At 41.8% G+C, this 21,205-nt stretch overlaps 1 protein-coding gene across 3 annotated transcripts in view; it reads right to left on the reverse strand.

Moving 5' to 3' along the window:
* Positions 1-16,080, reverse strand: part of LRCH3 (leucine rich repeats and calponin homology domain containing 3) — a gene marked incomplete at both ends in the record, with an annotated part of 105,263 nt that extends 89,183 nt beyond the window's left edge. For all 3 annotated transcript variants that reach the window (XM_080695901.1, XM_080695902.1, XM_080695900.1), the window contains one exon: positions 15,819-16,080. In XM_080695901.1, coding sequence (XP_080552027.1) covers positions 15,819-16,080 — 262 coding nt within the window. The remainder of the gene's footprint in view (positions 1-15,818) is intronic.
* Positions 16,081-21,205: the final 5,125 nt, after the last annotated feature.

Genomic DNA, 21,205 nt, shown 5'->3' on the forward strand with positions numbered 1-21,205 from the left:
GGTTCGAAGCCAGCCTCAGCTGGTTTAAGAGACCCTGTTTCCAAATAAAATATAAAAATATAAAACAGGTCTGGGAGTGTAACCCGGAGGTAGAAGGCCCCTGCGTTCCATTCCCAATGCCACCAAATTAATTAATTAATTAATTAACTAAAGAATTGCCAGGTGTGGTGGCGCATGCTTGTAATCCCCGCGCTTGGGAGGCTGAGACAAGAGGATCACACAGGTTTGAAGCCAGCCTCAGCTACTTAGTGAGGCTCTCTGCAACTTGGTGAGACCCTGTTTCCAAAAAAATATAAAATAGGTCTGGGAGTATAGCCCAGAAGTAGAAAGCCCCTGGGTTCCACCCCCAGTACCACATAAATAAATAAATAAATAAATAAATAAGGCAGGGGGTGTAGCTTGGAAGTAGAATGCCCATGTTCCACCCCAGTACCGCAAAACAAACAAACAAACAAACAAACAAACAAACTACTGGTTGGAAGCTCTGTACATAGGCTAGGCCTTATTCATGTGGAAATATACCACATATATATAATGCAGATACCTGTTTCATTTGGCATTTATAATTACCAGTATCCAGGAGTTTTTTCTCTTAGGCTCTCCCACTGTCTCTCCAAAGAGAAAAATTCCAATCTTCAGAGAATATATCAGCCAAGTGGAAAAAAGCCTGGAGATCTGTTTGTGTGTGTTACTAGGGATTGAAACTAGCAGGCTCCTCACACATGACAGGCAATGTTCTACCCTTGAGCTACATACCCAGCTTGAGATCTTCCATATGTTAAATGTCAAAATTTCAATGTAGAATCTGGGCATAATGGCACATGCTTGTAATCCCAGCATTTAGGAGGCAGAGACATGAGGATCACGGTTCAAGGACAGCCACAGCTACTTAGTGAGGCCCTTTGAAACTCAGTGAGACCCCGTTTCAAAATAAAGAATAAAAAACAGGGCTAGAGGTGTAGCTCTCAGGTAGAATGCCCCTGGGTTCCATTCCCAGTACTACAAAAAAAAAAAAAAAAAAACACAAAAAAACAACAAGCTGGGCGTGGTGGCCCACGCTTGTAATCTCCGCGCTTGGGAGGGAGGCTGAGACAGGAGGATCGCACAGGTTCAAAGCCAGCCTCAGCAACTTAGTGAGACCCTGTTTTCAAATAAAATATAAAAAAGGTCTGGGAGTATAGCCTGGAGGTAAAAAGCCTCTGGGTTCCACCCCCAGTACCACCAAAACAAAAACAACAACAAAAAAAACCTGTAAACACATTCCTCCCCTTTTTTTTGTACTGGGGATTAAACTCAGGATTTCCTACCTCTGAACTATACCCACACTCCTTTATGTTTTATTTTGAAACAAGGTCTTATTACTGAGTATCTCACTAAGTTGCTGAGACTGACCGGATTGCAGGCATGTGCCACCACTGTGCCTATGCACAAATACAGACCTAGTTCAGTTCAAGATCTCCAGAGAGTAAGTCTCCCTCATTTCTTTTTTTATTTTTTAATTAATTAATTAATTATTTTTTGTGGTACTGGGGGTGGAATCCAGAGGCTTTCTACCTCTGGGCTATACTCCCAGACCTTTTCTTTTTTTTCTTAATATATTTTATTTGGAAATAGGGTCTCACTAAGTTGCTGAGAGCCTCACTAAGTAGCTGGGGCTGGCTTCAAACCCGTGCGATCCTCCTGTCTCAGCCTCCCAAGCGCGGGGATTACAAGTGTGCACCACCACGCCCAGCTCTCATTTCTTGATTATACATTCTTTTGCTTTAAATATATGACAGTGGAGATAGGCACAGTGGTGTTCACATATAATCCTAGTATTTAGGAGGCAAAGACAGGAGATTTTCAGGTTCATGGCCAACATTAGAAACTTAGTAAAACCCTGTTTCGGGGGAAAAAAAAAGTATTGGAGGTGTGGCTTGGAGGAAGAATGTCCCTGGGTTCAATCCCTAGTACTCAAAAAAAAAAAAAAAAAAAAAAAAAAAGTCTTACTGGAAAAGTTATTAGGGATGGTCCTCGCCCAGGCTGGCCTCAATGACTTCTCCTGCCTCAGTCTCCAAAGTAACTGGACAATAGGCACACACCACATATTTTTTTATCAGTGTGCATACATTTGTTCAGAAAAGCAATCATTACACTGAATGACTTGGAAAAATAGCTTTTTTCCTCCCTTTACGCTTTCCACATAAGGAGTGGGATGCTGAAGTATGTACGTAGGCTGATAAAATTTTGCTACATATTTCCAAAGCTGAGCCATGAAAAATATTATAATTTTCCACTAGATTGAAAAATTAAACCAAACTTGAACTTCAACTCAATTTAGCTGAGTAATTTATTCTTATAGTCTGGAGACTTGGGTTCTATTCTTGCTTTGCTGGTACTAGGGCCAATGTAAAAGATAATGGTGAAATATAAAAATTATGTAATCAAAACAGATGAGATTTGTTATTTGGAAGGTATTTTAGCCAGGTTTGGTGGCACACACTTGTAATCCCAGTACTTGGGAGGCTGAGACAGAAGGATCCCAGGTTCAAGGATAGTCTCAGCAAGTAGTGAGACTTTTATCAATCAAGCAAGACCTTGTTTGAAAATAAAAACAAAGCCAGGCGTGGTGGCGCAGGCTTGTAATCCCAGCATTCGGGAGGCTGAGACTGGAGGATTGCAGTTTGCAGACAGCTTCAGCTACTTAAGTGACGCCCTCCACAACTCAGTGAGACCCGATTTCAAAATAAAGAATAAAACATAGGGCAGGGGGTGTAGCTCAGAGGTCAAATGCCCCTGGGTTCCATCCCCAAAACTGAAAAAAAAAAAAAAAAATATATATATATATATATATATATGGATGAACCTGGAGCTGAAGTGCCTCTGCCTCTAGTCCACAAACCAGTTCCCTTTCCCAGGTCTGACTCTATCATAAATTCTTGGGAAACTTGTAGACCCTAGAGTTAACAATATCTCTGAGAAAACTTATAATTTAGGATATCCCAACTTATCCGTCAATCAACTAATGAGGACCCCAGTCAACCCAAGATCATCCACCCTAAGGCTGACCAGACCATCAGGAAGCGCCTTGGGACTACTGGACTGAACTCATCCACCCTCCGGCTGACCAGACCACCTGCCCACCATAAACTGCGTTGGGACTACAGGACTGAGCTCATCCTCACATACCTTCTCTAGCCTACCCCTCATGAAAGTCCCCTATAAGAAGAGAACCCTGAATTTTCCAATATGCCTTCCTCATCTTAAGGGGCCTGCATTCTCTCGAGTGTATTTCCTCCCCTTTTCCCAAATAAACCTCTGTCCATGTCTCTAACTGGCTCATGCTGAAATTCTTTTCCGTCACGTTAGTCAAGGACCCTGCAGACCCTGAGTTCCTGAGCTGAGGACTCACCCCAACAAGACAAGTTCTTAGCATTCCATGATTTAATTCTAAATGTATATTTCCATAGATTTTAATTATAATGTATATTATATACAGCATTATATCCATACTTTTTTGGGTGGCACTGGGGATTGAACCCAGGGGCATTCTATCTGAGCTACACACCAGGTCCAATATTATTTTTATTTTGCAACAGGAGCTCCCTAGGTTAATGAGAGTCTCACTATTTGCTGAGGTGGGTTTTGAATTTACAATCCTACTGTCTCAGCCTCTCAAGTACTGGTGGATTACAAGCGTGTACCGCTACACCTAACATGCCCATACTACTACTACTACTACTACTACTACTACTACTACTACTACTTCTACTTCTTCCTCTTCCTCCTCCTCCCCCTTCTTCCTTCTTCCTCCTCTCCTCCTCCTTTTTCTTCTTCCTCCTCTCCTTCTTCTTTTTTTCCCCTTTTTCTTTTTGGTGGTACTAGGGGTGGAACCCAGGGGCTTTCTACCTCTGGGCTATACTCCCAGACCTATTTTATATTTTATTTGGAAACAGGATCTCACTAAGTTGCCGAGAGCCTCACTAAGTAGCCGAGGCTGTATTCAAACCTGTGCTATCCACCTGTCTCAGCCTCCCAAGTGCGGGGATTATAAGCATACGCCACCAAGCCCAGCCATGTCCATACTTCTGACAATGGAGAGCAGATCACACACATAACAAAAGAATAAGATGAGTGTGTGGCTCATGTCTGTAATCCCAGTACTTGGGAGGCCAGCTTCAAAAACTGGGCAAAGCTCTCCACAACTTAGTGAGACCCTGTTTCCAAATAAAAAATAAACACGCCAGGCATTGTGGTGCATGTTTATAATCTCAGCATTTGGGAGGCTAAGACAAGAGAATTGTGGCTCACAGACAGCCTCAGCTACTTAGTGAGGCCCTTTGCAACTCAGCGAAACTCTGTTTAAAAATAAACAATAAAAAACAGGGCTGGGAGTGTAGCTTGGAGATAGAGGTCCTCAGGTTCCACCCCTAGTACTGCAAAAATAAATAAATAATAAATAAATAATAAAGTGCTGGGGCTGTATCTTGAAGGTAGAATGCCCCCTAGGTTCTATCCCCAGTACCATAAAAAAACAACAACAAAACATTAATTAAAATAAAATAGGCTTGAGTTTGTAGCTTGGAGGTAGACAGCCCCTGTGTTCAATCTCCAGCATCCCTCCTCCCAAGAAAAGATAGTATTGAAACTTCTTTTGGTCATTTCTTGGAGATATATATATGTGTGTGTGTGTATATATTCAGAACTAGGGTTGAACCCAGGGCTACACCTCCAATCCTATTTTTTTAGTCTTTATATTTTTTTGAAGCAGGGTCTCACTGAGTTGTGAATGGCCTCGGTAAGTAGCTAAGGCTGTCCGTGTCCGCAATCCTCAGGTATCCACCTCCCAAATGCTGGGATTACAAGCATGCACCACCATGCCCAGCTTATTTTTTTCTTCTTAATTTTGAAATAGAGTCTCATTAAGTTCTGGAGGACCTCCTTAAGTAGCTGAGGCTGAATGTGCGATCCTGTGTTAGCCTCCCAAGTACTGGGATTACAAGCGTGCACCATCAGGCCTGGCTGAGTCACCAGTAATTTTAAATGATAGATTTGTATTTAAGTAAAAATAAAAATTTAAAGTGGAATTCTTAGGACAACTTCAAACCTTTAATTTTCAAGTTGTTTTACACAGCAATTTTAAGATCTCTGTACCCCAGATCTCATCTGATGTCAGGAGTACTTCAATAAAAATTTTTTATCATTATTCTTATCTCCTACATCCCCTCTCTCTTTATAAAGATATACAGAGCTTGGCACAGTGGTTCATGCCTACTGTTCTAGTGCTTGAGATCCTGAGACAGGAGAACTGCAGGTTCAAGGCTAGCCTCCACAATTTATCAAGACCCACAGCAACTTAGTGAGACCCTGTTTCCAAGCAAAATAAAGTAGGTGTGGTGGCAGACGCCTGTAATTCCAGTACTTGGGAGGTTGAGACAAGAGGATCACAGGTTTAGGACTAGTCTCAGCAACACAGCAAAACACTCATCAACTTAATGAGGTTTTTTATTTTTTTGTTTTTAATTTTTTTCAGGTCTGGGGATGGAACCCAGGGGCATTCGACCTCTGAGCTACATCTCCTGCCCTATTTTTTATTCTTTATTTTGAAACTGGGTCTCACTGAGTTGCAGAAGGCCTCACTAAGTAGCTGAGGCTGTCTGCGAACCGCGATCCTCCAGGTCTCAGCCTCCTGAATGCTGGGATTACAAGCGTGCGCCACCACGCCCAGCTAGGTTTTTTATTTTTTGAAACAGGGTTTCACTGAGTTGCAAAGGGCCTAAGTAGCTGAGGCTGTCCACAAACCTCCATACTGAGGAATGAACCTAGGGCATTCTACCTCTGAGCTATACCCCCAGTCCTATTTCTTATACTTTATTTTGAAACAAGGTCTCACTAAGTTGCACAGGGCCCCACTAAGTACCTGAGGCTGTCTGAGAACCTGCAATCTTATCTCAGCCTCCCAAGTACTGGCACCACACCTGCCTCAGAAAAAAATTTTTTAAACTGTTACCTTTTCCTTATAACCAGTTGATAACAAAGAATCAGAAGTTTTTTGTTCATGTATATAAACTCCTATATACTTAACTTCAATTTTTTAGTGACTGTAATGTGTATTTCTGGTATAAAATTTGGAAAGAACAAATACACAAGGGAAGGGGCAAAGATTATTACTGCAGAGATAATATTATTAATGGTTAACATTTTGAAAATTATTCTAGGTTTTTGTTTTGTTTTGTTTATTAAGGTACTGGGGATTGAACCCAGGAGAATCTTATGCATTCTAGGCAATTACTTTACCATTAATCTACATCCCAACCGGGTGTTGTGTTTTCCCTTAAATGTATGTTTGTGTGTTGAAATAACAAAGTATCCACTTTATATGGTTTGCATTTTCCCCTAGCTGGGTGTGGTGGTGCATGCCTATAATCCCAGTATTTGGGAACCTGAAACAGGGACTCGGATTTGAAACCAACCTCATCAATTTAGGAAGAGTCTCAGCAATCTAGTGAGACCCTGTTTCATAATAAAGAATAAAAAGGGGAGGACTTCCGGGAAGATGGTGATGGAGGAAAGCGGGGCTTACGAGCCCCGCTAACAACCAATCTCTATTACCACAAAATCAGTGCCTTTCATAGCCAGAAAACACCATAACCAGAGAAACAAAAAATGTAATTACAAGGGATGGAGAAAAAGAGGGCTGGAAAAACGAGACACCAAAAAGAAACCAGACAGCAGTGCTGCAGCCGGAGCCGTGGTGCGGAACAGCGCGGGCGCCATCTTTTCTTGCAGCACCAGGCTCCAGAGAGGAGGGGGACTCAGAACAGAGCCCAGAGCCACAGAGGAGATATGCCGGCCTCACGCCATAGGACGCTACCGGCGGCAGCGGCGAGTTCACTGGACAACTACGGCTATAGACCAACGCACTCAACAGCCCACCAGGCTCCAGAGAGGAGCGGCAGACAGCGAGCCGAGATGAGCCACTGCGGATCAGGGAGCATCTAAAGCTCCCAGGGGCGGGGCTTGGCACACCTTGCAGAGACTCAGAGCGGAGCTCAAAACCAGAAAAGAAATATGCCAGCCTCACGGCCGAGGGCGTGGCAGCAGCGCCATATTGCCACCGGCAGCAGCAGCAGCAGCAGCGAATTCACCGACTCCACAACAGCTACATCTGCGCACTCAACAACAGTGAGTCAAATTGCGGACCCTGGAGGAGAAATCCCATTATTGCACTCCCAGGGACTTGACCCAGTGGGGGAGTGGCGGTGGCAGAGATTTTACACCATAGGAGAACGCCCAACCTGGCATCCCCCATGGTCTAAAGCAGTCTTGATTGACTCCCTGGGTCTGAGACTCTGCCATACAACCCAGTAAATGAGTAGTGGGGACCGAGATACCACAGACTCGAGATCCAGAGCACCTTAAGTGAAGTCGTAGTGACCCAAGGGAAGAACCCAGAGAAGGCACAAACTTCCGAAATCATGGGAAAGAGGAATAACAATGGAGCAATGAATGCCCACAACCCCACATCAGAACCCGATAAAACAGAAACTCAGAGATTTCTAGAAGATCAAATCAGGAAAATAACTGTAGAAATAATAGAGGTGTTTCGAAAAGAATTCAGAGAGAGTCAAAAAGAGATAAAGAATGCAATTAATGAAGTAAAGGCCTCAATTCAAAGTACAAACAACTGACTAGACCACATGGAGAATAGAATCTTGATCTTAGAAGATGATCAATCCAAAAATGAATGCATAGTTTCTAATCTAGAAAAAAAGATCCAACAGCAGGAATCTGACATTGAAGAAATATGGGCCCATTTTAAGAGAGCTAACCTAAGAATAATTGGAATAGAGGAGGGAAAAGAAGGTGAAACCAAAGGGATAAGTAATATCTTCAAAGAAATAATAGCAGAAAATTTTCCAAACATAGAGCAAGAGGTCGATACACAGGTCCAGGAAACTTATAGAACTCCCTTTAGACAGGATCGGAGAAGAGGATCCCCACGCCACATAATTGTCAAAATGACTAATGTGGAAGCCAAGCAGAGAATCTTAAAGGCAACAAAAACAAAGGGCCAAATGACATTCAGAGGCAAAACAATTAGAATCACTCCAGACTTCCCAAACCAAGTCATGAGAGCCAGAAGGGCTTGGAGTAACATATTCCAAACTCTGAAAGAAAACAACTTCCAGCCAAAAATTACCTACCCAGCAAAACTTTCTATCAAATTAGATGGGGAAATAAGAAGCTTCCATGACAAACAGAAACTGAAGGAATTTATGTCTTCAAAACCAACGCTAGAGAAAATACTCAAAGAGATTAACTACAAAGAAGAAATAGGTAACACACACCAGAATCAGAGAAACAAGATTTTCCATCCAACAGACAACTAAGATTAGTTATCTGTGGAGATTCATTATTTATGTTAGTCTTTTACCTATCTCTAAATGGTATTGTTTGCTTTTATTGTTGCTAATTTTTAGGATTTCTAGTTGGAATACTAATATACCTTCAGATATAGCATTTGGAAATATTTTATCCTATTCTATCAGTAACTTTTAACTCTGTTTACATTGTCTTTGGATATACAATATGCTTTTATTTTTTAGGTAGTTTGTTTACCCTTTTGTTGCCTGTGTCATTGAAATCATATCCAAGAAATCACTGCCAATTTCAATGTTGTGAGGTTTTATGACCCAGATTTTCTTCTAAAAGTTTATAGTCTTAAGATTTATATTTAGGTCTTTTCTCTATTTTGAGTTAATATTTGTATATGGTGTTAGGTAAGGGTCCAATTTTATTCTTTTTCATGTAATTATTATTTTTCAACAATATTTAGTTAAAAGATAATTATTTCCTCCACCAAATGTTTGTGGAAACCTTGTCAAAAATAACTTGACAATATGTGGAAGAATTTATCTCTAGGCTTTTATTTAACTCCAATGGTTTATATATCTGCCTTCAGAACAGTACTACACTGTTTCAATTATTGTAGCTTTATATGGTTTGAAATCAGAAAATATACATCTTCTAGCTTTGTTCTTTTTCGAGATCGTTTTGGGTATCTAGAGTCCATATTCCATATTAGGATAGATTTTTTGTGAAAAATAAATAAATAAATATATGATAGTTTCACCTTAAAAAAGAAAAAGAAAGAAATATTCTCTGGTAAGAAAGAAAGCAAAAAGAAATATTGAAACGTTATCTTTAAGTCATCAAAAGCTTGGTATCAGACAAATGAAACTGTTATGTGAGATTATCAACGTTAATATTGGATAAATTGCTATAATACTAGATGTCAACCACTAAGCCAAGCATGGGAAGGAGGGATGGGGAGGGAACGGGGTGGGGATCGGGTAGGGGCTTAACTGGGCGATGTGTGCATGTATGTCTACAAAAGCATTATTTTTATCCCATTATGATGTATGAATACAGTGCACCAATAAAATAAAGAAAAGAATAAAAAGGACTAGGAATATATTGAATATTATTTTATATAACTCTTTGCTTACATCTCTTACTGTTTTATTGGGTAAATTCCTAGAAGTAGAATTATTCTAACAAATAATATGCACTTAAAAAAATTTATATAGGCCGGACGTGATGCCGTAAGCTTGTAATCCCAGCATTCTGGAGGCCTCACTAAATAGCTGAGGCTGGCCATGAATGTGAGATCCTCCTGTCTCAGCCTCCCAAGTACTGGGATTACAAAGCATGTACCACCATGCCCAGCAACCATTAAAAACTTTTTCAAGAGGGTGTAGTACTAGAGGTTGAACTAGGGGGGTGCAATCCCTAGTACCACTGAGCTACACCTCCAAGCCCTTTTTATTTTGAAATTAATCTAATTTATTATATGCTGGCCTTAAACCTATGATGTCCTGTCTCAGCTACCACACCCATCTCAAAATTTTTTATTTTAATAGCAAATAAGGATAATGGCTAGTATTGAAAAGCACTGTTCTAGAAGAACTGGTACTACATATATAACTAATACGAAACAGACATCAATAAAGATTCCAGAAAAACACACATTTCTGCTTAAGACCTGGCACTCCAGTGCATATTTCCAAGACGTATTACAAAACCATAATTTTGTGGGTTAAGATTGCATCCTTGAAAAATTAAATGGCATTTAACAATCTCAATCTTCATTCCTTTTACCAATACTTGTATTTATTTCTTAAAGTTTCAATTCTCATGACTTCAGTAATATTGCATTACCTTGACACACCCACTACATCTTAATCTGTTTTCTTTGGTGTATAATCTCAGTTGTTTGATCCTCCTGTCTCAGCCTCTCAAGTACATGATTATAGGAGTGTGCCACCAAACCAACTCTTTTCTCACCTTAAATGACTACCTTTTCCACTTTTTCCACTCTTATCCAAGAATCTTAGAAAACTCTATGGTTCTCATGAATTTATTACTCTAGCCTTAACTTCACTCTAAAGCGCCAGATACCATCTTTCACCTATCAGATTGGCACAATTCAGAACAAACCGAAAAATCCAATGAATGCAAAGCAGACAGCTCACACACTGCTCTACAATCTAACCTTCCTGGTAGGGTTTCCTGGCCACCATGAGGTGAACAGGCCTCCGCTGTCATTTGCTCCCACTATGAGGTACTGTGCTACCACACACAACAGGGCCAAGTAATTATAGACTGAAACCTCTGAAACTGTGAGCCAAAACAATCCTTTGCTCTTTTTAGGTTGGTTACATCAGGTATTTTGTCACAGAAACAGAGAACTAACACAAAGGTCAGGAAATATTGTCCTCCAGGTTTAACAGCTATCTTTATTTTTTAATAAATTCAATTAGCATTTTTACATTTTCATTTTCCAGCTTATTTTTCACTCCCTCATAGATGTCAATTATTTCTACAGCCACTCAATGAAATCACTGAATTTTAAATACTCATATGGCTTTTTTTTTTTTTGTCCCTCCTACGTTACCTAGCATAATGCCTAACACATAAAAAAGTTGTGGGTTTTTTTTTTTTATTTTTTGGTGGTACTGGGGATGGAACCGAGAGGCTTTCTACCTCTGGGCTATACCCTCAGACCTGCTTTTATACTGTATTTGGAAACAGGGTCTCACTACAGTGCCATCTCCTGTCTCAGCCTCCTAAGCACTTGGATTACATATGCACTACCACACCTGGCTGCACATAAAAGTTTTGTTATTAAATAAGTCAAATAGTCTTTCTTACTAGATACCTTAAGTTCTCTGAAGGCAGTTAGTATCTTGGTCCTCTTTGTATATCTACAACTGTCAAAGTCCCTTAATAAATAAATATCGAAGCCAGGTGTGGTGGCACACGCTTGTAATCTCAGCACTTGGGATGCAAGACAGGAGGATCGCACAGGTTCGAAGCCAGCCTCAGCTACTTAGTGAGGCTTTCAGCAACTTAGTGAGACCCTGTTTCCAAAAAAACATATACTTTATATTTTAAAGTATAAAATAGGGCTGGGAGTATAGCCCGGAGGTAGAAAAAACCCCTGGGTTCCACCCCCAGTACCACACACACAAAAAATTAAATAAATATCAAATGAATGTTCAAGTGTCTCTAAATATATCACCAACCTAGCTTCCTCATACATAAAAGGATTCTTTTATTTTCTTATCCAATCATTTACACAACCAAATTGGCCTCAACACAATGTCAAAAGCTCTCTCGCTGTATTAGTCACATTCTTTATTTCACATCAAAACATTCTACTGAAATTAAGACAAAAGAGAATTTATTAGCTCACATAATCTCAAAATCCCAGGATAGAACTAACTTTAGGCATGGCTATGAGTCTCAAGTTTCAAACACTGAATTCAGAACTCATCTCACTCTTTCCATTTTTTTGGTATTGGCAAGGTCTAGATTCACATATTTTCTCTGTGGCACTGGGAATTGAACCCAGGGGCCATTCTATTTCTGAGCTACAACCTCAGTCCAAATTTTTATTCTTTTTTTTGAAACAGGGTCTCACTTAGTTGCAGAGGGCCTTAGTAGCTGAAGTTAGTGGAAAATCTGGATCCTCCTGTCTCAGCCTCCAAAGTACTGGGATTACAAGCATGTGCAAACACGTCCAGCTTCTAGGCTCACATTCTATTCTCTCAACAACTCCAGGGCTCAAAGCATGCCTCTTTCTGAACAGTTCAACAAAAATATTCAGAATTTACATTCACATGTGCTGATAGGAAAATGTGCTCATCCCTGAACAATTACTGTGGCCAGAGCATAGACTGGCAATCAGCTAAGGCCTGAGTCACATATATATCCTGTGCCAGAGTGAGATTCATGTCACTGAGAGGGGTGTTGCCCTAAAAAAATTGAGTTATTGTTATCAGATGGAAAAGGGAATGGATGGTGAACTGGCAAATTAACTGATGTTCCCTATTCTCTTTCTGCCATATTGTCCACCACTGTCTGGAATGACTTTCCTTCTCATTTTCTGCCTATCCAAATCCAAGTTTTATCTTTTCTGCTCCAGAAAGTCTTCTGTGATTTCTTCTAAGATTTCCTTTTACATGGATTGAGATACCTATTCCCAAATAAATTTTCCTTTTCATAAAGATCTACCTTTTTAAGCCGGGCATGGTGGTGCACACTTATAATCCCAATATCTGGGAGGCTGATACAGGAAGATCGCAGGTTTGTGGCCGGCCTCAGCTACTTAGTGAGGCTCTTGAAAACATAGTGAGACTCTGTTTCAAAATAAAGAATAAAAAATAGGGCTGGGGGTGTAGCTCAGAGGTAGAATGCCCCTGGGGTCAATCCCCAGTAATGCAAAAAATAAAATTAAAAAACTACCTTTTTAAACAAACAGAAGGGGAAACTTGAAGAAAATGTTCCTGATAAATTCTAAACATGTCTAGTATGAAAAGTATTTATATAATATGTTCTGTTTCCTAGGATATCAACTCTTGAAGGATAGCAGCTCTCCCATGTACATTCTATACATATGAAAAAAAATCTATGAGGCAACTTTGATGTCATTTAACTTGACTTTAAACTTTATAGAGTCTGAACAAAATATTTTAGCTGTAAGTCTAGATTCATCAAGTACCTGCTATAAAAGCAATATTAAAGGTTACCTCAAACATGACTCCAATCCTAATACTCTCTTCCCTGCCCTTTACCTCACATCTTTGAGAATGTTATTTAGTATCTCTAAACTTTGGTTTCACTAAAAATTAAAACAGGAAAATTAATAACCATTTGCACACTGGGAAGCTGCTTGATATACTAGAGAGAATGGAGTTAGATGAACATGGGTTAATATTCTACCTCTAACTGGGTTTGGTGGCACATGCTTGTAATCCCAATACTTGGGAGGCTGAGACAGGAGAATCACAGGTTTGTAGCCAGCCTTAGCTACTTAGACCCTCTGCAACTTAATGAGACCCTGTTTCAAAAAATAAAAACTAAGCAGAGCATGGTGGGACACACTTGTAATCCCAGTACTTGGGAGGCTGAGACAGGGGGATGGTAGATTCAAAGCCAGCCTCAGCAACTTAAGAGAGGTCCTCAACAACCTAGTGAGACTCTATTTCCAAATAAGAAAAAATTGGCCTAGGATATAGAATGGAGATAAAACGCCTTTGGCTTCTATCTCTAGTGCCACAATGTTTAAAACAATTTATAGCCTGTTTTATGTTCTAAGATTTCTTATACTTAGTGATATTTCTACATGTTAGAAATATATCTAGTTTAATAGGTTATAAAATACCTTTTACTTAGGTTTACAGAATTAAAGTGTGGGTAATAACATACATAAAAATTCTGGCTGGGGCTGAGCGTGGTGGCACAGGCTTATAATGCCAGCATTAGGGAGGTGAAAACCAGAGGATCCTGGTTCATGGATAGCCTCAGCTAATTAGTGAGGAACTCAGTGAGACCCTGTTTCAAAAAAATAAAAGGACTAAAAAATAGGACCGGGGCTCGGAGGTAAAATGCCCCTGGGTTCCATCTCCAGTATATATATAATGAAAAAAAGAAAGAAAATTCCAGCTGGGTATGGTGGCACATGCCTGTAAATCACAATAATCAGAAGGCTGAGACAGGAGGAGTGCAGGTTTGAGGCCAACCTCAGCAACTTACTGAGACTCTGTTCCAAAAAAAAAAAAAAAAAAAAAAAAGCACAGAGCATGGTGGCAAACGCTTGGAATAGCAGGTTAGAGGCCAGCCTCAGCTACTTAGTGAGGCCCTCTGCAACTCAGTGAGACCCTGTTTCAAAATAAAGAATAAAAAATAGGACTGGTACCGCAAAAATAAAATAAAATATAATAAATAAAAAGGGGCCGGAGTATAGCTTGGAGGTAGAATGCCCCTGGGTTCAATCCCCTGGGTAGAATGCCCCTGGTTCAGTCACCACCACCAAAAAAAAAAAAAAAAAAAAAAAAAAAAGGAAAGAAAAAAGAAAAAAAGAAAAAAAAGAGAAAAATATTCAGAGCACAGAGTATGATGGTGCATGCCTGTAATCTGAGCTACTCAGGAGGCTGAGGCAGGAGGATTCCAAATTTAAGGTCAGTTTGGGCAGTTTAGCAAAACACTGTCTTAAAATAAAAAGGGTTGGGATGTAGCTCAGTAGTAGACAAAAAGCCTAGCATGAACAAAGCTCTGGGTTCAGCTGGAGGCGGAGGAAGAACAGAGCACAGTAAGGAAAAACTTTCTTGGGACTATATATTATTTTTCATAAATAAATACTTCTTAAAAGCTCAACATATTGCTCCTAGAACTACTTAACAGCAAGTAAGATAATGAACTAAATAAACTCCTATAATCAACTTGATCTTTAGCTTCAGGCTTAATGGAGTAATGCCAAATGACTCACAACGATGCAAAATCACTGTCATATAGCCATCTCCTAAAAAGAATCAGGAAATGTGAGATATGAATGACAATTCTGGATGCTGTCTATCAGAACACATACAAAAGGCAAGTGGCTGCTCATATTCACCTTAGCAAATTTAGTATCATTCACTAAAAAATACAAATTATCACAACTGTTTTCAAAAAAGATCAAGTAAGTTAGGCATTCAATTTCCTCCATCTACCCTGTAGAAAAAGTTTCTTTGGAAGAATAGTTTCTTAAAGAAGTTTAGCAATTCTGTTTGTTTTTCAAACATGAGTGACTTATATGTACTACTTATCAACTTTAGTGAGACCACAAACATAAAGGTGTTAAGGCTTTTAAAATAAATAAATCGGAATGAATAAAAGACACAAAATGCTGCACATTCTTTGGTTGCACACATAAAAATTTATCAAGTATTTTTTCCTCTTTGTATCTGTAAAACATGAATTGACTTAATTTTTCATGTATGCCCCGAGGGAGCTATATTTTAAACGGGACAAGCATTACAGAATGCTGAACTCCCCATCACGTGCCTTTGTTTCCTACAACTAAGAAAACCAAATATTACCTAATTCCTTATTCTCCTTTGCATGTTAAAAATGTGTAAAACAAAACTCAGATAGAGACATGGTGGGCGATCTTTCCTAAGTAGTTCTGCGCCTTTGGAAACAACTTTGGAAGCAGAGAAAGAAGGTACACGCCTAAGTTCACTTTACACCAACTCTCTCCCACCCCCTCGGAAATGCCAGGGCCAGACAGGTCGCAGCGCGGCGGCCGGTGCGCGCACCTCCCGGTCTCAGCGCCGTCACCTCGGCATCCGAGCCCGGGCCGCGCGGCGGGGCGGGTTCTCCCTGGCAGAGGCAGGCGATTTCCTAGACTGTAATCACCCCGTCAACACCGCCGGTGCCCCGGGCCGGGCTCTGGCGCAGGCCGGCCCCGCCGCCCGCCGCCCGCCGCCCGCCGCCCGCCGCCCGCTCACCCGCCCGGGTGGTGTCCGTCAGGTCGTGGCTGGCCGCTCCCCGGGGAAACTCCCTCAGTTTCCGGCCGCTCAGGCTCAGCACCCCGGTGACCGCCGCCTCCTCCAGCGCCCGGTCGAGGGAGCGGCTCCACGAGCCCGGGCCGGGGCCGGGGCCTGACCCGAGGCTCGGGCCGCAGTGTACACCCGGGAGGCTGCCGGCCGACGCCACCGGGCCCGAGCACTCGGCAGCCGCTGCCACAGCGACCAAGCCCGCGGCCGCCATTTCCCAGCCGACACCTCGGGTCCGCCGCCGCCGCCGCCGCCGCGGCGCATGCGCGGGCGAGCCGCCGGAGGGCGGGGCTGGGGCTGCGCACCCGGCCGGGCCTGGACCGCACCGGCCCCGCCCGCCCGCCCGCCCGGCCCCGGGGATCCAGCGCAGCCCCGGCACCCGCAGAGCCGCGCCAGCCCTCCAACAGGGCTCCTCACCAGCAAGCGCTGCCCGACCGGCGCGGGAGGAGCCGAGTAAGCATGAAAGATTCTTTCTCGCCGCTGTTGCCATCAGAAACTTGGACAGTGATAGTGGACTCTGCCATACAATTTAAAACCTTTCTCAGCTGGGCGTGGTGGCGCACGCTTGTAATCCCAGCATTTGGGCGGCTGAGGCCAGAGGATCGAGGTTCGTGGACAGCCTCAGCTACTGAGGACCTCTGCAACTCAGTGAGACACTGTTTCGAAAAAAAAAAAAAAATAGGGCTGGAGGTGTAGCTCGGGGATAGAATGCCTCTGAGTTCCATCCCCAGTGCCGCAAAATAAATAAATGAATAATTATTAAAAATCGGGCTGGAGATGGAACCCAGGTAGAATTCCCTGGGTTCGAATTCCAGAAGCGCACGCACACGCCCCCACCCCCACTTTCTCAACTTGAATTTGAATTATCAAATTATCTAAGTATCTGTGGACTCACATTAGTGCTTGGGGAGGGAATTCTGTATATATTGCTAATTTTGCTCTAAATTCCATAATTCTTATCCAAAGGGTTATGTATCCAAAGGACTTCCTCTCTTTGTATAGAGTTTTTCCTAGCCAGGTGTGGTAGTGCACCCCTGTCATCCCAGTACTAGGGGGGCTGAGATATGAGGATTGCAAGTTCAAAGCCAGCCTCAGCAATTTAGGGAGACTGTCAAAAACCTAGCAAGCCTGTTTCAAAATAAAAAATAAAACAGGTCTCCAGATGTAGTTCAGAAGACCACCACAGGGTTCAATGCTCAATATCTCCCACACACAGAGATTCTTAACGAAAATATACATCTAAATATTACCCCTTAGCTCGGAGGTCGAATGCCCCTGGGTTCTATCCCCAGCCCTGCAATAAATAAATACATAAATAAACAATAAAAAATAAATATTACCCTTTAAGCAAGATTTTATTATTTAGTAGAGCAGAATGAATAGTGTTAAGTCTAAAATTTAGGTCTGGAATGGAAATTGAGAAAGAAATGCTGACTATAACTGTGAATGCAGAACTGAGTGGGGTTAAAGCCGAAACTATTCAAGTAATAAAGTGAAAACAGCACTTAGACCAATTAAACTTTGATGGTATTGCTGTGATAGTTTTCCTAATGGGATAATATAATCATATGATGGGGTCCAGATGAATAGACCAATTAGAGAATAAGAAAACAACAAAAAGGGATGAGCAGGAGTGGGGGGAGATCATCTACCAGAATGCAGAGAAAAGGAATCCATATCTTGGATGAATGAGGTTTTAAATCAAACCTGAAGAATTTATAAAGTTGGATAGGCTGGAAGGTGATAGCACTATTCCAGATTAGAAGGAAGATCAGCATAAACACACCCAGGTATGATTTATGATAGTATGTATGGAGAACATTAAGGCCATAGGTGGAAAAGTGTAAGTAAAAGAACAAAAGGAAAGGTTGGAGAGATCCCAACCCATTATTCAAGGTCCAACTCTTCAATGAATCCTTAACACTTCACTGAGTTCCTAAATTAAAGAGGTGGTAAAAGCGTCTCAGTGCCAAGTTTATTAACAGATGTTCATAGAATTGTTCTATGAAGTCAGTATTACATACTAGTTTCTTCAGCAACAAGTTCCACAGTAACTTATCAGTGTCTAAGAATGGGGCACACACTTCAGTGGCAGTTAATGTGTCTTCCCTGGTAATATTTCTTCAATGTATGTATTGCTGTTATTCTGGTCCTCCTAAAATTTTGTTAATCTTAGAGCAGAAATCTCAGTACTTGGAAGGCTGAGACGAGAGGACCACAGGTTCATGGCCAGCCTCTGCAACTTAGTGGGACTCCATTTCAAAATACTATATAAGGCTGGGGGTATCGCTCAGAGGTAGAACACCCCTGGGTCCTATCTCTAGTACTGAAAAGGGGTGGGGGGAACAAAGGGTAAAAAGGGCTGGGATGGGGGATGTAACTCCCTGGGATGCTTGGGGATTCGTAAAATAAACTCTATGCAGCTGGGCGTGACGGCCCACACATGTAAACCCAACATTTGGGAGGCTGAGACAGGAGGATCATGGTTTGCAGACAGCCTCAGCTACATAGTGAGGCCCTTTGCAACTCAGTGAGACCCTGTTTCAAAATAAAGAATAAAAAAAAAAAAAGTAGGGATGGTGGTGTATCTCGGAGGTAGAATGCCCCTGGGTTCTACTCCCAGTACCACAAAAAATAAAACTAAAAATAAATAAAAAATAAACTCCATGCTTTAAATCTCTCCCACATCCCAGAGCTGAACCTATTAAATATTAAATACGTTCAGCAAGGCTGGGCATGGTGGCGCATGCTTGTAATCCCAGCACTTGGGAGGCTGAGACAGGAGGATCGCACAGGTTCGAAGCCAGCCTCAGCTACTTAGTGAGGCTCTCAGCAACTTAGTGAGACCCTGTTTCCAAATAAAATATAAAATAAGTCTGGGAGTGTAGCCCGGAGGTAGAAAGCCTCTGGGTTCCACCCCCAGTACCACACACACAAAATAAATAAATAAATAAATAAATAAATAAATAAATAAATAAATATGTTCAGCAAGAAGGATGAATGGGAAGCAGAGACATAAGACATGTCAGACCCTAGGACACAGGAGAAAAGGCCCAAAGGAGAGGAAAGAATTAGTTTTTAAGAACAGGTATCTAGATCTATAGCTATTTATTTGAAGGCCAAAAGAAAGATCAGTGGGCCAGGCCTGGTGGCACATACCTGTAACCCCAGTGATCCAGGAGGCTAAGGAAGGAAGACCTTAAGTTCCAGGCCAACCTCAGCAACTAGTGAGACCTGTCTGAAAGTAAGAAAAAAAGGGCTGATGTGGTACAGCACCCTTGGTTTCAATCCACCATACTGGGAGAGTGATGAGGGAAAAATAATAATATATAGGGAAAATGAAGATATACTATTAGGGATTGTGTGTGTGTGTGGGGGGGGGGTGCGCGCGCGCGTGTAAAAGCAAGTCCTAGGTAAAGAAAGAATAAAGAAAAGATAGATAAAAGAGTAATGCTGAGATGTCTAAGGATTTGAGTTTTCAACTAAAGTAAATGTAGTTAGGAAAATTCCTCCTTAGTCCCTCAATCTTTTCTCCATTGACATTATTTTATAATACCAGAAAATCTTTGAGGAAGTTCACTCAAGATCTTAATGATGAAAAGCAAAAAGGCTGTGAGCAAAAGGGCTATAGAGAAGCCAGGCGTGGTGGCGCACGCTTTAAATCCCAGCATTTGGGAGGCTGAGACAGGAGGATCGCAGTTCTAGGACAGCCTCAGTAAGTCCCTCTGCAACTCAGTGAGACCCTGTTTCAAAATAAAGAATAAAAAATAGAGCTGGGGATGGTGGTGCACGCTTGTAATCCCAGCATTTTGGAGGCTGAAACAGGAGAATCGCGGTTCAAGGACAGCCTTAGCTACTGAGGCCCTTTGCAACTCAGTGAGATCCTGTTTCAAAATAAAGAATAAGAGCCGGGCATGGTGGTGCACACTTGTAATCCCAGCATTCCGGAGGCTGAGACCAGAGGATCACAGTTCTCAGACAGCCTCAGCTACTTACTGAGGCCCTCTGCAACTCAGTGAGACCCGGTTTCAAAATAAAGAATAAAAAATAGGGCAGGGGGTGTGGCTCGGAGGTCGAATGCCCCTGGGTTCCACCCCCAAAATCGCAAAAAAAAAAAAAAAAGCATAAAAAAAAATAGGGCTGGGGGTGTAGCTCAGAATAGAATGCCGCTGGGTTCCATCTCCAGTACTGAAAAAGAAGGGGGGGCTATAGGGATCTATTATTCCACTACTGCTGTAGGGAAGGAGCTGAAAAATAGGCAGTGGAGTGGGGGGTTACCCAGTCTTAGAAATTGATAGATTTCCCTGCTTTTCTGTTTTGTTTTGTGATACTAGGTAGGGGTGGAACCCAGGGGGGCCTCCTACCTCCAGGCTATACTTCCAGACCTATTTTATACTTTATTTGGAAACAGGGTCTCACTAAGTTGCTGAGAGCCTCACTCACCCAGCTGAGGCTGGCTTCGGACCTGTGCGATCCTCCTGTCTCAGCCTCCCAAGAGCTGGGATTACGAGCGTGCGCCACCAAGCCCGGCATTTCTGTTTATTTTATAGACTGAAAGTTAACTCATTTCAATACCTGGGACAAAAGTTTCATTCAATTATTATTAGCTCTTTCTAGATCCCTATCTTACTATATTATGAAGAAATAAAAAGTTTCCACTTTCTACTCACTTGAAACAAATATGGGTCACTCTCTTAACCACTCTACAAACATAAGTGCTAGGATTAAACTCTTGGTGGATGCCAGCTATGGTGGCACAGGCCTGTAATTTCAGTACTTGGGAGACTGAGAAAGAAGGATCAAAGGCTCACAGCCAGCCTCCCTCAGCAATTTACCTTAGATCCTGTTTCAAAATGAAAAACAAAATGGGGCTGGAGGTAATAGCTGGGGGGGGCAATGGTACATGTCTATAATCACAGTTCTTGGGAGACAAACAGGAGGATCACAGATTGGCAGCCAGCTTCAGCAATATACAGTGAGACCCTCTGCAACCGAAACTGTTTAAAAATTAAATAGGAGCTGGATGTATTGATAAATGTTTGTAATCCCAGTACTTGAGAGGCTGAGACAGGAGGATCTCAGGTTTGAAGCTAGATTCAGCAATTTGGGGAGTTTCTCAGCAACCTAGCGAGTTTCCAAATTAAAAAAAATATATATATAGGGCTGGGGGGAGTAACGCAGAGGTATAATGCTCTTGATTTCAATCCCCAGTATGGCACACACACACACACACAGACTAGGACTGGGGATGTAGTTCAGTGGTAGAGCATTTGCTTAGCACCTGTGAGATCTAGGCATGAGTAAATCCTGAGTTGAGTCCTCAGCACCATGAATAAAAG

The sequence above is a fragment of the Muscardinus avellanarius genome, assembly GCF_963383645.1.
Source record: "Muscardinus avellanarius genome assembly, chromosome: 5".
Classification (NCBI taxonomy): Eukaryota; Metazoa; Chordata; class Mammalia; order Rodentia; family Gliridae; genus Muscardinus; species Muscardinus avellanarius.